This window comes from Tachypleus tridentatus, unplaced genomic scaffold (genome assembly GCF_004210375.1).
Source record: "Tachypleus tridentatus isolate NWPU-2018 unplaced genomic scaffold, ASM421037v1 Hic_cluster_2, whole genome shotgun sequence".
NCBI lineage: Eukaryota > Metazoa > Arthropoda > Merostomata > Xiphosura > Limulidae > Tachypleus > Tachypleus tridentatus.
Window position 1 is genome coordinate 24488762 of NW_027467782.1, and position 15403 is coordinate 24504164.

General features: G+C 33.9%; 1 protein-coding gene across 6 annotated transcripts in view; it reads left to right on the forward strand.

The window, feature by feature from the left end:
- LOC143243223 (serine/threonine-protein kinase atr-like) overlaps nucleotides 1-9517 on the forward strand; it is a 36844-nt gene extending 27327 nt beyond the window's left edge. For 2 of the 6 annotated variants that reach the window (XM_076487056.1, XM_076487057.1), the window contains exons 10-11: nucleotides 7935-8074; nucleotides 8867-9517. In XM_076487056.1, the coding sequence (XP_076343171.1) occupies nucleotides 7935-7971 (37 nt within the window). In that variant the 3' untranslated portion in view covers nucleotides 7972-8074; nucleotides 8867-9517. The remainder of the gene's footprint in view (nucleotides 1-7934; nucleotides 8075-8866) is intronic. The other 4 variants (XM_076487060.1, XM_076487058.1, XM_076487059.1 and 1 more) reach the window with 3 other exon arrangements.
- Nucleotides 9518-15403: the final 5886 nt, after the last annotated feature.

Sequence of the window (15403 nt, forward strand, 5' to 3'; positions counted from 1 at the left end):
GATATTTTTGAAGTAATTGTTTTAATGTCTAATTACATGGAGAATGGTACATATCTTGGATATCTTGAAGTAATTGTTTTAATGTCTAATTACATGGAGAATGGTACATATTATTGTGGATATCTTTGAAGTAATTGTTTTAATGTCTAATTACATGGAGAATGGTACATATCATTGTGGATATCTTTGAAGTAATGTTTTAATGTCTAATTACATGGAGAATGGTACATATCATTGTGGATATCTTTGAAGTAATTGTTTTAATGTCTAATTACATGGAGAATGGTACATATCATTGTGGATATCTTTGAAGTAATTGTTTTAATGTCTAATTACATGGAGAATGGTACATATTATTGTGGATATCTTTGAAGTAATTGTTTTAATGTCTAATTACATGGAGAATGGTACATATCATTGTGGATATCTTTGAAGTAATTGTTTTAATGTCTAATTACATGGAGAATGGTACATATCATTGTGGATATCTTTGAAGTAATTGTTTTAATGTCTAATTACATGGAGAATGGTACATATCATTGTGGATATCTTTGAAGTAATTGTTTTAATGTCTAATTACATGGAGAATGGTACATATCATTGTGGATATCTTTGAAGTAATTGTTTTAATGTCTAATTACATGGAGAATGGTACATATTATTGTGGATTGTGGATATTTTGAAGTAATTGTTTTAATGTCTAATTACATGGAGAATGGTACATATCATTGTGGATATCTTTGAAGTAATCGTTTTAGTGTCTAATTACATAGAGAATGGTACATATCATTGTGGATATCTTTGAAGTAATTGTTTTAATGTCTAATTACATGGAGAATGGTACATATTATTGTGGATATCTTTGAAGTAATTGTTTTAATGTCTAATTACATGGAGAATGGTACATATCATTGTGGATATCTTTGAAGTAATGTTTTAATGTCTAATTACATGGAGAATGGCACATATCATTGTGGATATCTTTGAAGTAATTGTTTTAATGTCTAATTACATGGAGAATGGTACATATCATTGTGGATATCTTTGAAGTAATTGTTTTAATGTCTAATTACATGGAGAATGGTACATATCATTGTGGATATCTTTGAAGTAATTGTTTTAATGTCTAATTACATGGAGAATGGTACATATCATTGTGGATATCTTTGAAGTAATTGTTTTAATGTCTAATTACATGGAGAATGGTACATATCATGTGTGGATATCTTTGAAGTAATTGTTTTAATGTCTAATTACATGGAGAATGGTACATATCATTGTGGATATCTTTGAAGTAATTGTTTTAATGTCTAATTACATGGAGAATGGTGCATATCATTGTGTATAACTTTGAACTAATTACATGGAGAATGGTACATATCATTGTGGATATCTTTGAAGTAATTGTTTTAATGTCTAATTACATGGAGAATGGTACATATTATTGTGGATTGTGGATATTTTGAAGTAATTGTTTTAATGTCTAATTACATGGAGAATGGTACATATCATTGTGGATATCTTTGAAGTAATTGTTTTAATGTCTAATTACATGGAGAATGGTACATATCATTGTGTATCACTTTGAAGTAATTGTTTTAATGACTAATTACATGGAGAATGGTACATATCATTGTGGATATCTTTGAAGTAATTGTTTTAATGACTAATTACATGGAGAATGGTACATTCTTGTGGATATCTTGAAGTAATTGTTTTAATGTCTAATTACATGGAGAATGGTACATATCATTGTGGATATCTTTTAAGTAATTGTTTTAATGTCTAATTACATGGAGAATGGTACATATCATTGTGGATATCTTTGAAGTAATTGTTTTAATGTCTAATTACATGGAGAATGGTACATATCATTGTGGATATCTTTGAAGTAATTGTTTTAATGTCTAATTACATGGAGAATGGTACATATCATTGTGGATATCCTTGAAGTAATTGTTTTAATGTTTATTTTCATGTGTAGTTACATGATGAATAATATTTACCATTGTGGATTTCTTCAGGTAGTTGTTCCCCTCATTCTGGATTCCTGTGATTGTTGAGGGGACCTCCCAGGGGAGGTTCTGTTCTTTTAGTTTACCTCTTTTGGGATCTAAAGATCCACCAACATGTGTGTTGTGCATGGTGACCCATGAAGAGGAGGAGAAGATCCTGATGGTTGAGGGGTCCAACCCTAACATACCACTGTGGCCTTGAATTCCTGTAAATGGGCAGCCTTGGGGTGGCTCTCCTTGGGTCAGTTGGCTGGTTCACTTGGCATAGGGTTAACCAAGTACCAGTGTTGGATGTTCTCAGCAGGTGTTGTGGACATTGTACCTGATGCTGGTGTTTGGGTATAGTGCTCATGAAACCCTGGTGTTGCTGCAGTGTTCTTGTTTGGCATTGTAATGCATCCACTCATAGGGCTTTATGGTGGGTGGGGACAGTGGACACCGAAAAATTCATTTTTTATTATGGACCATCCAAATAAAAAGTTAACCAAAATAGTGAAAAACAGTTTATGAGAAAACAATCACATCTTGAAGATTCTGAACAGCAATCTTTAACATTTGTTACTTCTGTACCTTATTTTATTATACTACATTTTCTTTCAGACAAACCTTTAGGGCAAATGTCTCCCTTTTTCATTCAGAAGGGACCAGAAGGTCTCACTGGCTCTCCAAAGTTGGTCAGAAGGATTCGCTCTTGTGACATATTGGTAGAAATATCCACATCTCGAGCACAGTGAATTCCTCTTACATTCCAAGGCAATATACCTATTGAGGTTATGCCTCATTCAACTCTGAATTCGTAACAAGAAGTTATTGTTGATAGGGATTTGAAGAACATCCTGAGTCAGAGATTCCCACTGGTTTCTCCCACCACAAGGAGTTTCTTCAGTAAGGTGTATCTCCACTCCCAAAGATGGAATATTGATGCCGATCAATGTCCTCATTTTAACATTTACATCACAGCATCCACCTGCTACCAACAAGGCAGGTTATTTTAACTGCAAGGTACGGCCATACATTCCAAACCCTCTCGGATAGTTCCAGTGTCAGCCATTTGATCACTCGGAGACGTCATGTCTTGGTTCCTTGACATGTGCTTGTTGCAGTGGCAAGGATTATGGTGTCTATGAGTATGAAACAGACCCTTGTTGCATCACTTGCAATGGCTCTCACCCATCTTACTTTTATTCTTGCCCTAAATGGTTGGAAGGAATAAAAAGGTGGTACAGTGTTTAAAGACGATTCAAAACATTACTTGCCCTGAGGCTTGAAAATTGCTATCTACCACTTTATGTTGGACTTATGCTGATGCACTTCATTCCACTACTACAGTGGGAGTGCAGACAGATCTCTCTGTACCTCCAAAAGAATCATTCTCAAAACAAACAGAAAGTCTTCTGACATCCATGGTTAAAAAAGTTAATGAATCAATGTCAACACCCATCTTTGTCTCTGACATTAATTTCAGCAAACCCCAATATCTGCTTCCTTTGGTTTTGGTTACACTTTCTTCTCCTTTCCCAAGGGGCAAAATGATCATTTGTTTGCATCCTAAGTCACTGGAATCCTCTTCTAACAACAAAGACTTGCCCAATCAACCCAGGGTAGGATCCATTGAGGTTGGTAAACCTCCCTCGAATAAAGACAATAAAGAAATAAAACATGGTCTGCACCCAATATGCCTACACATAAATAAAAGTAGCCACCTTGATACAATGGAACTGTTGAAGTTTACATTCTAATCTGGGTGACATCAAAACACTTATTTCTTCCTACCATCCTGTATGTCTTTCCTTGCAGGAAATCTTTCTGAAACTTGCTGATACAATCACCTTTCAGCAGTTTTCTTTGTACAGAAATGACAGGCTGTGTGATGGACAAGTGCATGGAGGGGTAGCACTGTTGGTTGATCAGCATGTGCTTACCCTGTCTTTGTTACTCAACACACCCTTGGAGGCTGTAGCCATTTGTGTTTCTTTGTGTCGTACCATCACTGTTTGTTCTCTCTATCTGTTGATTAGAGAGACCTATGATCAATCAGACCTTGATGCTCTCATTAAACAGTTGCCATCTCCATTTTTAATGCTGGGGGGCTTTAATGGAAATCGTCCCCTCTGAGGAAGTGCTGATATTGATGGGAGGGTCACTCTGTAGAGTGTATGCTCTCTGATCACAACTTTTCTCTCTTCAATAGTGGTTCTTATACTTATTTTCATGCATCTAGTCAGTTCTTTACTGCTTTTGATCTCTCCATTTACTCCCCTTCACTATTCTCCCACTTTTCGTGGAGGGTTGACAATAACCCATGCAGCAGTGATAATTTTTCTACAATTTTGAGAGAGACTGGCTGTGGTCAATGCCACCCAACCCATGTGCACCAATGGAAAAAGGATCAAGCAAACTTGCTCTCTTTTACTGTTCTTACAGAACTTGATCCTGCCATCATCTGTATGCCATCAATAGACGACTGTGTGACAGCAATAACTGACTGTATTGTACAGAAAGCTGCTCAAAGTATTCCTAAAGCCTTGACATGTTTTTCACAATATCATCATCTGTGGTGGAATCTTGCCTGCCACATGGCACAGAAGACTCAAAAATGGACGTGGGATACTTTTCAAAAGTATCCCACATTCTCGAATCACATCGCTTTCCAACAGGCCCATGCACATGCTTGGTGGGTAATATGTCAAAGCCAGAAGGACTCTTGGATTAAGTTCACAACCAACATATCTTTTATCACCAGTTGGGCAGAGTAATCACTTCTTTCCTTTGAGCTGATTGTCTCTGTGACTATAATCGTCCCCTTACACTGGCTCTTCATCAGTCTGTCAGTACATTCGGTTGGATCTGATGATGTGCACAATGAAATGCTGTGCTATCTCTCTCCTGCTTCTCTTGCTGTTTTTCTGATTGTTTTCAACCAGATCTGGCAGGAGAATGTTTTCCTGATGCCTGGCACTGAGCTATATTCCTATCTTTCTCTAAGCCTGGGAAGGATCCGAAGATTCCTTCAAACTACCATCCAATTGCTTTGATGAAATGTCTCTGTAAAACCTTAGAGAGGATGGTTAAAGCTCGTCTTGTTTGGTTCCTTGAAGAAAATAACCTCCTCTCGCCCACCTAGTGTGTGTCCTAACGACAGTGCTCCACCATGGACCACTTGATTCGACCTGAAACATTAATCAGAGAAGCTTTTCTCAAATGACAAAATCTTGTATCAATATTCTTTGATATTGAGAAGGCTTGTGACACAACATGGAGGTATGGCATTTCGCGAGACCTCCATATGTATGGGTTACTTGGCCATTTACCCATGTTTATTAAAATTTTTAATGGACAGGTGATTCCAAGTTCATGTGGGTTCAACACATTCCCGTTTTTATCTACAGGAACTTGGAGTTCTTCAGGGCTGTATTTTGAGTGACACATTTTTCAGTATAAAGATTAATGCCATCACTGAACTACTCCCTCTTACTGTTGCATACGGTCTCTATGTCAATGACTTTCACATTTCATGTCAATCATCAAACATGCAGTATATTGAGCGACAGCTACAAACTGCCCTCAATTGTTTTCTAAAGTGGATCACTGCAAACAGTTTTAATTCTCTCTCTCTAAAACTGTTTGTATGCACTTTTGCCACCAATGGGGTATTCACCCTGATCCTGAACTCAATATTGGTGAAGTTGTGCTAACTGTGGTCCCTGAAACAAAGTTCTTTGGGCTTATCTTTGACTGTAAGCTGAGCTTCATAACACACATCAAGCAGCTACAGGTCAAATGTACAAGAGCACTGAACATCCTCCATGTCCACTCTTTCACATCTTGGGAAGTGGATCAATGTTCTTTGCTAAAGATATATCAGGCTATTACTTGATCAAAACTAGAGTATGGATCACTGGTCTATGGCTCTGCCAGCACCTTGGCCTTCAAGATCATCATCAGGGACTTCAGCTCTGCACCAGGGCTTTCAGCACTTCCCCTGTTCATAGCTTATACGTAGAATCTCATGAACCTTCTTTGCAACTGTCTTTACTGTATGCTTCAAAACTTCAGTCCTTACCATAACATTCCACCTGGGATTATGTTTTCCTTCCTCAGTGGGCCATGCTTTTGCAAAATAGACAATCAGCCATTGCTCCTTTTGGCCTTTGTATCCAAGTAGAGTTGGATGAATTGGGTCTATCCTTGGATAACATTTGCTGTATCCACTGGTCAGCTCATCCTGTCATGGCTTATTACAGTCCCAAGATGTAACCTTTCTTTAAGTCATCTGAGAAAAGCAGACACTCCTGATTGGAAATACTGTATGTTATTTGCAGAACATCTTTCAAACCACCCTTCCATTCCTATTTATACAGATGGTTCAAAATCAGGTGACTCTGTGGGCTCAGCCATGGTTTGGTGGTTGTGCACAAAATCCTCTCTACAGTTTCTGTGTTCACTGCTGAACTGTATGTCATTTCTCTTGTCCTGTATCACACAGAAGCTAAGCAGTACTCAAATTGTACTATTTATACTGACTCGCTTAGTTCTCAACTGATCCTTGAATTGTTTTATCTTAGTTCTTACTGATATTCAAAATCGACTGGCCCATTTCTCTTTAACATCTACTTCTGTTCAGTGTTTCTAGATACTGGGCCACATTGGTATTTGCAGGAACGAGCTTGGTGACACTGCAGATAAATCTGTCTGCTCTGGCTCTATCACTGCTGTTTCTGTTCCATACGTGGACTATGGTCCTGTATTCAAGGCTCAGCTTCATGCCAGTTAGCAGTCGACTTGAGTGAGCAACGTGAAAACAAGCTTTTTCTAAATAAAACGTGCTATTGGACTTTGGCTATCTTGCTTTCTTAAGGACCAGAAATGGAAAGAGGAAATTGTCCTAACTAGACTACACATTGGTCACAGTTTTTAATTCATCGTTTTCTTTTATCTGGGACTGATGCACCAATGTATTGTCTGTTACATTAAGCCACATTTTACTGTTTTGGTGTCATTACGACTTAATTATGGCACCATTTTAAACATGTTTTGTCCCAAGGTTTATTTGTTAGCTATTGTTATTGGCGATGGTGACATTGCCACCTTTGAAATGTTTTTAGTTGTTTAAAGTCTATTAATCTTTTTAATGCTATTTAAGTTTGTTTTTGTTGTTTTTTACTTTATATATTAGACATTTTTTTGATGTGATTCACTTTTAAGAATCAAAGTACATCTAGTTCGATCTAAAATTAGAAAATGGCCATAACATCCAATAACTTGAAACCAGGAATGGAAAGGCCAACTTCAGGTGACTAATGCTACTTTTAACTACCTGTTGGTCATTCTGGCAAGTTATGATAATTATAATTATGCTATAAAAGTCCTTCACAACTTGTATTACTGTAGTTTTCTTTTTTACTGCTGTAGACTAGATGTAAAAGTTGGATTTAATGCTATTTGTGTTTTAATTCAAAAATGTAACTTTGTTTTGTTTTATTTTAATTTCCTTTAATGAATTTTAATAATTTTACTTTACTTTTAACTTTTAACCAGATGTTTGGTGCACATAGCCTGGTTGCTAGAACACCAAATCAACCAGCCATCCATGTAATTGTTTCCATGTCTAGTTGCATGGAAATGTTACATTATATTTGTGGGTATCATCATATCATCAGATATTATTCTTTTATCTTAGTAACAGTGAATTAGAAGTATGTTTTTTATTATGCTGCTTTCAGCTGTGTTTTCTTTTTCATGCTAAAAAATGTTTAAATGGTTTAGAAAGATATTTAACATGATTCTCTATCTCAGTTGTGTTTTTCTTTTGTTTACTTTTATATATATATATATATATACTAGTTTTTCTGTATTCGTCAGACACTGAAATGTAGTTTGTTAAGATTTTAGGGAGTATGTGTTTGTTTTTTCTTCCAGACTACACATGTTGACAGATATGGAGAAAGCAGTCTAAGTTTTTACAGGTCTCTGCCCTTCATTTCAAGGAAGCTACTCCTCAGTCAGTAGATTGAACTCCACTCTTAGAAGAGTGGAGAGGAAGAAGAAAATTGGTTCAAGTATGTGTTTCAGGTTTTACTTTTATTGCAAATAGAATATATAAAAACTGCAGTCTCAAAAGCTAGGAATGATTTTTTTATCTAATGATATTGATAATTTAACTTATAGTTTGTATACATTACTGATTATTTCTTTAAAGCTTTAAAGATACCAAATGAGATGTGAAGAGAAAAATAGAAAGCACTTATCATTCTTGTTTTTTAAAAAAAAGTGTCTTATTATATATCGGAGCAACTACTCTAATGATAAGAACTTCAACATTTATATCTTTGATATTGTACATTTTTTAGGTACGAGAACACATTTCTGAGTTTAAAAACATAAATTGTTTAAAGCAGATTATACAATATAAATAATAAAGAATCATTTAATGATCATATACACAAACGTTTTAAAATAATTAGTATACTAATAATCAAAGTCTTCATTAAAACAAAGATTAAAATTTTATTAATCTAACCTTGAACAGGCACTTCTAGTTCTGTTTGTCTCTCTAGAAATAATTAAAAGTAATATAGAAATGAAATTTACTGAAATACCATGACCCAAACTTAAAGATATACCATTTTAATTATAACAACTGTTTCATTGGTTTTCATATAATATTTGTCTATTTTACTTAATTCTTTATTTTAAAGGCTAAAATTTAGATGAATTATATTTTATGATTATAAATGTTTGTTAATTGTATTTAACTTCCCTTTAAACAGTACTTAGTAGAGGAGATCTTGAATTAGAAATAATATTTTGTATTCATGAGTGTTTTTTTTTTTTACTTCTTTGTTTTACAGTCCTCACTTCATTATCAGGAACCTCTTCTTAATCTGTACCGGTTCTCCTTACAATAGCCAAGAACCACATTCCTGAGCAGACCAAAAGATTGATTACGAAATCGTAACTTGCTGGTTACAAAGTGCAAAACTTGCCAGAAAGTAGGTTTTATTACACTGCAAATAAATTCTTGTAATCACCTCATCTGTACTGTTCCTTTAACTTTTCAGTCAATTATTAATCTGATCTATTCTTTCATTAATATCATATAGTAACATACATTTCTCTGAAATGTGTATGGAGTATTTCAGAGGCATCAGACCTGGAGGTGTTGTAACATCCCCACTTTTACATATTTTACATGCATAGCAACTGTAAATTATTATATCAATTTTCTGGTGAGGACATGCCCTAAATCTTTACAGACTTAGCTGACTTTGACAGCAGGGGGAAACACTTTTAGCAGCTTCTTATACTTTAAATTCCTCGTTGTACATTTTGCGTGTCTAGTCAAGCACTCCACCTATTTCTCTCCTTCCTGCACCACTAATACTGAAGATATCACATTGAAAAGTTCCTAAACCTGTCAGTGCATGCATGTAGAAGTTATTACTCATTTCTAATTCTTTGTAAGACATTATTGAGCTTTTATGTACATTCTCACAGAGAGAATATTATATAATGTGTTTATGGGGTATCATTTTCTTCTAACACTTTGTTCACATTAATAGAATCATTAATGTTTATTAAAATATTTTAATTTATAATCACAGTAAAGTTATATATTAGTCTCACAATTTATACAAGTAGCACACCTTGGTTGTAAGCTTCTGGTATGTTTTAGTATTGTATATAGAATCCAGGTTAACTGGGTAACAACTAAAATATTCCTGGTTGACCAAGTATGATAATGACTGAAAATGTCTGATGACCATTGCTGTCAGTGAACAAAGGTAATGAGGTGACCTTATTCACTGGACAAAGAATGTAAGTTGAAATTCTTGATATGAGCCTACTTTCTTTGTTCACACTTTTACTAAATGATCAAAAAGAAAGATGCACTACTTTGAAGAGCTAAATATTTAGCATTACAGATATCAATCTTGAAGTAAAGAGGACTGGAAGGTTAAACACCAACCATCTTGTAGAAGAGGAACATTGTATTGTTTGAAATGGTAAGTGACTTGCATCAGCTATTCCAATTTATCAGTACAATAATGAATTTTAGTAGTCTGTTCTCTTTATTATACTTTTAAAATTAAACAATAAGTTATCCTATTGTAAACACTCTTAAACTCCTATATTTTGTTTTTTCTTTACTTCATTTTTTTACCTAGTGTTTTCCTTACATCATTACAATATGTTACTGATTTCCATGTTTGTTTGTTTTTTTCTCTTCATCATTTAGTACTGAAACTTATGTTAGTGAACTTTCTATTTGTCTTTCCTACAAGAAAACATCTCTTAAATAGCAATTTCTATAACTTTTTAAGAAATAAAAATTCATCCAATGTTTTTAGGTAAAAATAAAATATTTTCTATTTCTAAACTATTTGGTTCAGAGACATCTCAAGAAATATTTCTAAAAACAGAGGGTTAAAGTCAGAAGCAGTGAATTTGCCATTACAGGCAAGTGCTTAAAATCAGACTCGATCATTTATAATATGTAAGACTCATTTAAGTCATACTGTAGATTTGCAGCTATATATACTACATAATAGTAAATGTTGGTCTGTTCTTTTAGCTTCTTAACCCTACATTGGAATTTCACCCTGTATAAAACAGCTGCTCAAATAGGTACAGTAATCTGAAATTACACAAAGTCCATTATTTCAATGGCATTTACTGTATATGTATACTAAGAACAATACATCTCTTTGGTAACCTGCTGCTGATATTACCAGCAAGTGGCAACAAGTTAATCCCAATCACATTATGTCAGGGTTTACAGAATGTCATCAAGACTGCATAGATTTCTTTGAAGACCTGACTGACAATTGCCATATTTTATATCCAAGAAGCTGCTGTGGTAGTGATATTTTCCATTATTAAGCTACAAGGTAGGTATCTGGAGGTTTTAAATAAAGCTGCTGATAAACCTAGCAATTTTTATTAGAACTCATAATCAAGTGTTCTTCATAAACACAATATAGGAGAACTAAAATTAATTTAGTACATCACTTCTTAGCTTGCAGCCTGAGCAAATATAATTATTGTCAGAAAACAACAAAATTATAAACCCTGTCATTTTGAAAATCCTTCAAAGGTAATGAGCACACTATGTTTTGTAACTTACAAGAGGGTAAACATTGTAGATAATGGAAAAGTAATTAAAAGTTTTAATGACATTATAAAATCTAAAAAATTATCAAATGTTTATACCCTAGTATTTTAGTAGTATTAAAAAGAATACACAAATTCTTGCTTTTATGACCTTGATGTTATGCACATAAAACACTTTTACAGGGGCATAAAAACCGTCAGTGTTGAGTTCCTTTAGATTTTTTCATGAGTAAAAATTTCTGAAGACAGTGATTGTATAGACTTATGAAAAATTAACAAATGTTTGAAACATCTAGATATTACTATTTTTGACTAGAATTTTCATGATACCAAAACACTGCATTTACATCTCAAAGGTCCAAAATCAAATTCTATGACTACATGATGCACTAAACTCATACCTCACTGAATAACAAAATATACAACATGATTACTCCAGTTATGTTTTACCAGATAAGGAAGATCATCAACATCTAAAGGCTATAATTACCTTTCTTCAGGAAATGAAATTCACAACATAATCACCAAAGCAATGTAGTTAAACCCCACTATGTAATAAAGCATGTATCACAACTACTCAAAAAACGTAGCTGATTATAACCAGAAAAAAAAATACATACCAGCACTTAGTGTTTGTACACTAAGTCCTGTCTAATCATATAAAACATTGTACAGTGGCCAGCTGTGGTTTTGTGCAGAGAAAACCCATACAATGGCTCTCTGTGGAGAGCATATGTCAGCTTCCACTTGATAAATCCACTACTGCTGCTACATAGCACATGAACACATTAGCAAATTTTTTATATGTATGGAATTTTCCATTGTCTTGTGACTCTAAAAATAACCCTCAGGGCTGACAATGAAAACATAAGGATATGAGCTACCTCAGATATAATTTTTTTTCACCTTTAAGAGATTGTAGATTGACCAAATGTTATTATTTTACCTGAATAATAAATATAAAAAGGTTCAGTCATAAAAGTGACATATTCTGATAAAATATAATAACTTTTAAATAGTTGTGTGAAACAAAATGAAGAAAAATTGCAAATATACTTTGAGAATGTAATGTAACAAGCTAGAAACATAAAATCCCTCTGAATGCATTAATTAATATAAAACTACATGTACTTTGGACTTCAAAGGTTTATTATATGCATTAATGATCTAATGATTTCATTCATAAATAATTTCAACCAGACAATATGGTGAATGGATGGTGGATAATATTCTGTATACATTAGACGGAATGTGTTTGTTCTGTTATAGCAAAGCAGCATCAGGCCATCTACTGTGTCCACCAAGGGAATCAAAGCCCTGATTTTAGCAATGTAAATTCAAACACTAACCTCTTTCCTACTAGGGAACAGACAATGAACACTTGTATAACATTTGTTATGGGTGAATACCTTTTCTAAGTTAGCATTCACAAACTTCATATTATAAAACTGTTGTTATAACAAACTACTTACATCAATTGTATTCCAACCACTACTGTAGTTGTTGTATGCCAGTGAGCCTTATAAGCTATTAAATGCAATGGTAGCCCACATCAAGATCTTATATCAAGGTTAAAATAGCCTTCTTATTTACAAATTTTAAACTTCTCTAAAAAAAAGATTCCTACTTCTTTTAGCTTGTTTCACCACAGTCAAATACATTAGACTACTGAAGGTTTTCAATGTCTGTAAATATTCATACTTAAATAATTTTAAACCTTTACACCACCACTATTTTCCAGTGGGATTCCAAACATATTTTTACATGGTGTCTTTGTTGTTAAAATTTGCAATAATTTTATCAAGATACAAATAATAGTTGATACTATGGAATAAGAACCAGAATCTCATTTGATTAAGTAAGTGGTTCAAAAGTTGTATGAAGTTCAAAGTTAGAAAATTGAAAACAGATATTTAATTTCAAAGAGAATGGCTGATATTTACCTGTAAGTATTTTGCAGTAAAAACAATATTTCATGGTTAAGAAGGCTCCAATACATACAAAGATACATTAACAAATCCACCATCATATCATATTATTTACAGTTAGCGGCCGGGATGGCCAGGTGGGTTAAGGCATGCGACTATTATCTGAGGGTCTCGGAAGAGCAACGACTTAACACTACCTATTGCCAACCCTAGGTTATTCTTTTACCAAACATGCTTGACCTTTCAGCCGTGGAGACGTTATAATGGTTCAGTCTATCCAACTGTACGTTGGTAAAAGAGTAGTTCAAGAGTTGGCATTGGATGGTGATGACTAGCAACCTTCCCTCTAGTTTTAAATTAGGGACAACTAGCGCAGGTAGCCCTCGAGTAGCTTTGCGCGAAATTCAAAAAACAAAACAACAATTTACAGTAGGAAAATAATTAAATGTATAAAAACAATTACCTTTTAAAATTATGCAAGAGTGTACACGTTATCTTATATACTTATAGATAACTCAAATTGTAAAAATATTATGCTAAAATATTTTTAAAATTGTTTTACAAACTGCGAAAGTTTATAAGTGTATATATACATATATGGCCCGACATGGCCAAGCGTGTTAAGGTGTTCGACTTCGAATCCGATGGTGCGGGTTGAATCCGGTCACACCAAACACGCTCGCCCACCCAGCCATGGGGGCTTTATAATGTTACAGTCAATCACACTATTCGTTGGTAAAGGAGTAGCAGTCTCCATATAAGACAAACACCGAGGTGGATATTCAGGTCTCAGAGGAAATCATATAAATGTAGAACCTTCCAGGAGTACAAGAGAAGCAAAATAACAAAATAATGTACTTTTAAGTCTATCCACCTAACAAAACATATTTTGTTGTGTTACTTTTCACGTAATGTTTTTGATACAAAGAAACGAAGACAACATGTAGTATTCAGTATTCATTTTCCTTTATTGAGTCATTTGTACTTCGTGGATTATTTCTGAATTGAAGTTTCTCACTCCACCTTATCACCAGACAAAAGAAATATTTTCTAATACCTGTAATTACTTTGAGAGTCCGTCACATTAAACATGCTCGCCCTTTTAACCGTGGGAAGGTTATAATGTGACGGTCAATCCCATTATTCGTTGGTAAAATATTAGCCCAAAGTTGGCGCTGGGTGGTGATGACTAGCTGCCTTCCCTCTAGTCTTAAACTGCTAAATTAGGACTGTCTAGCGCAGATAGCCCTCGAGCAGTTTTGCACGAAATTCAAAATAAACAAACAAATATATACATATATAAAGTATAATCAGTACCTGTGTATTTTATCAAATCAACACTGAAATGGTGAAAATGTTTTTATAATAAATTTGTATAAAATACGCAAACATTTGAGATTTAAGTAATAATCTTTTATTGTGAAAATTATATGTATTTTATCCAAAACGTCACAAGCATAAGCAAAATAAGTAACTGAACAGTTTAAGAACTTTTTTCATCTTCATTAATATCAGACCCTTTGGCTTCCTATTAATGGCCAGTGATCCCAAAAGAATGTATATATATGTGTGTGTGTGTGTGAAATTGAATGCTTCGAATGAACATCCTTAATGAGTTGTGTTATATGCCACAACAGCAGTTTCTTTGGTACTACATTGTCAATCAAAGACTATAGCTTTAAGAACTAATATTTTATTCTTAATCTGCTAAATGTATTATTTCTATTGCTAATATTCTTAAGGTTACGTTTTAGGACTTAATTGACACCTAATGAAATACAATTTAGATTTTAGAAAGGTGCTCATACTGATGTCCAAGCCTCAAATGGTACAGCGGTTTGTTTGCAGACTCACACCACTAAAACCAGGGTTTGAAGCCTATGGTAGGCAGAGCACAGATAGCCCATTGTGCAGCTTTGTGCTTAATTCTGAACGAACAAACAAACAAACTGATATCCAACGAATTTTCACTGAATTTGAAAATTTATTACAAAACTATACTGCTTTGAAAATGTAAGTCTTTCTATTCGAAATGTTGAGTAACTTACAAGTTATTGTATCACAAAACATTATGAACTCAAATAATAAATGAGCCATTTATCCCAATCTCATATACACTTTGAAGTACTTTAATTTATAGTTTGTAATTGCAATAATAAACTCACAACTACCGCTACTACCAGCTTTGATCAACATCCGACGTAGAATTTTAGCTTTACACATTTTCGTGGGCATGAGCGCAGTTTTAGTACTAATGCAATATTAAACATTACAGATTAAAATCACATTAATTACTCACCTTAGGATCTGGAGACAACTATTGTGATATCATACAAGTCCTATTTG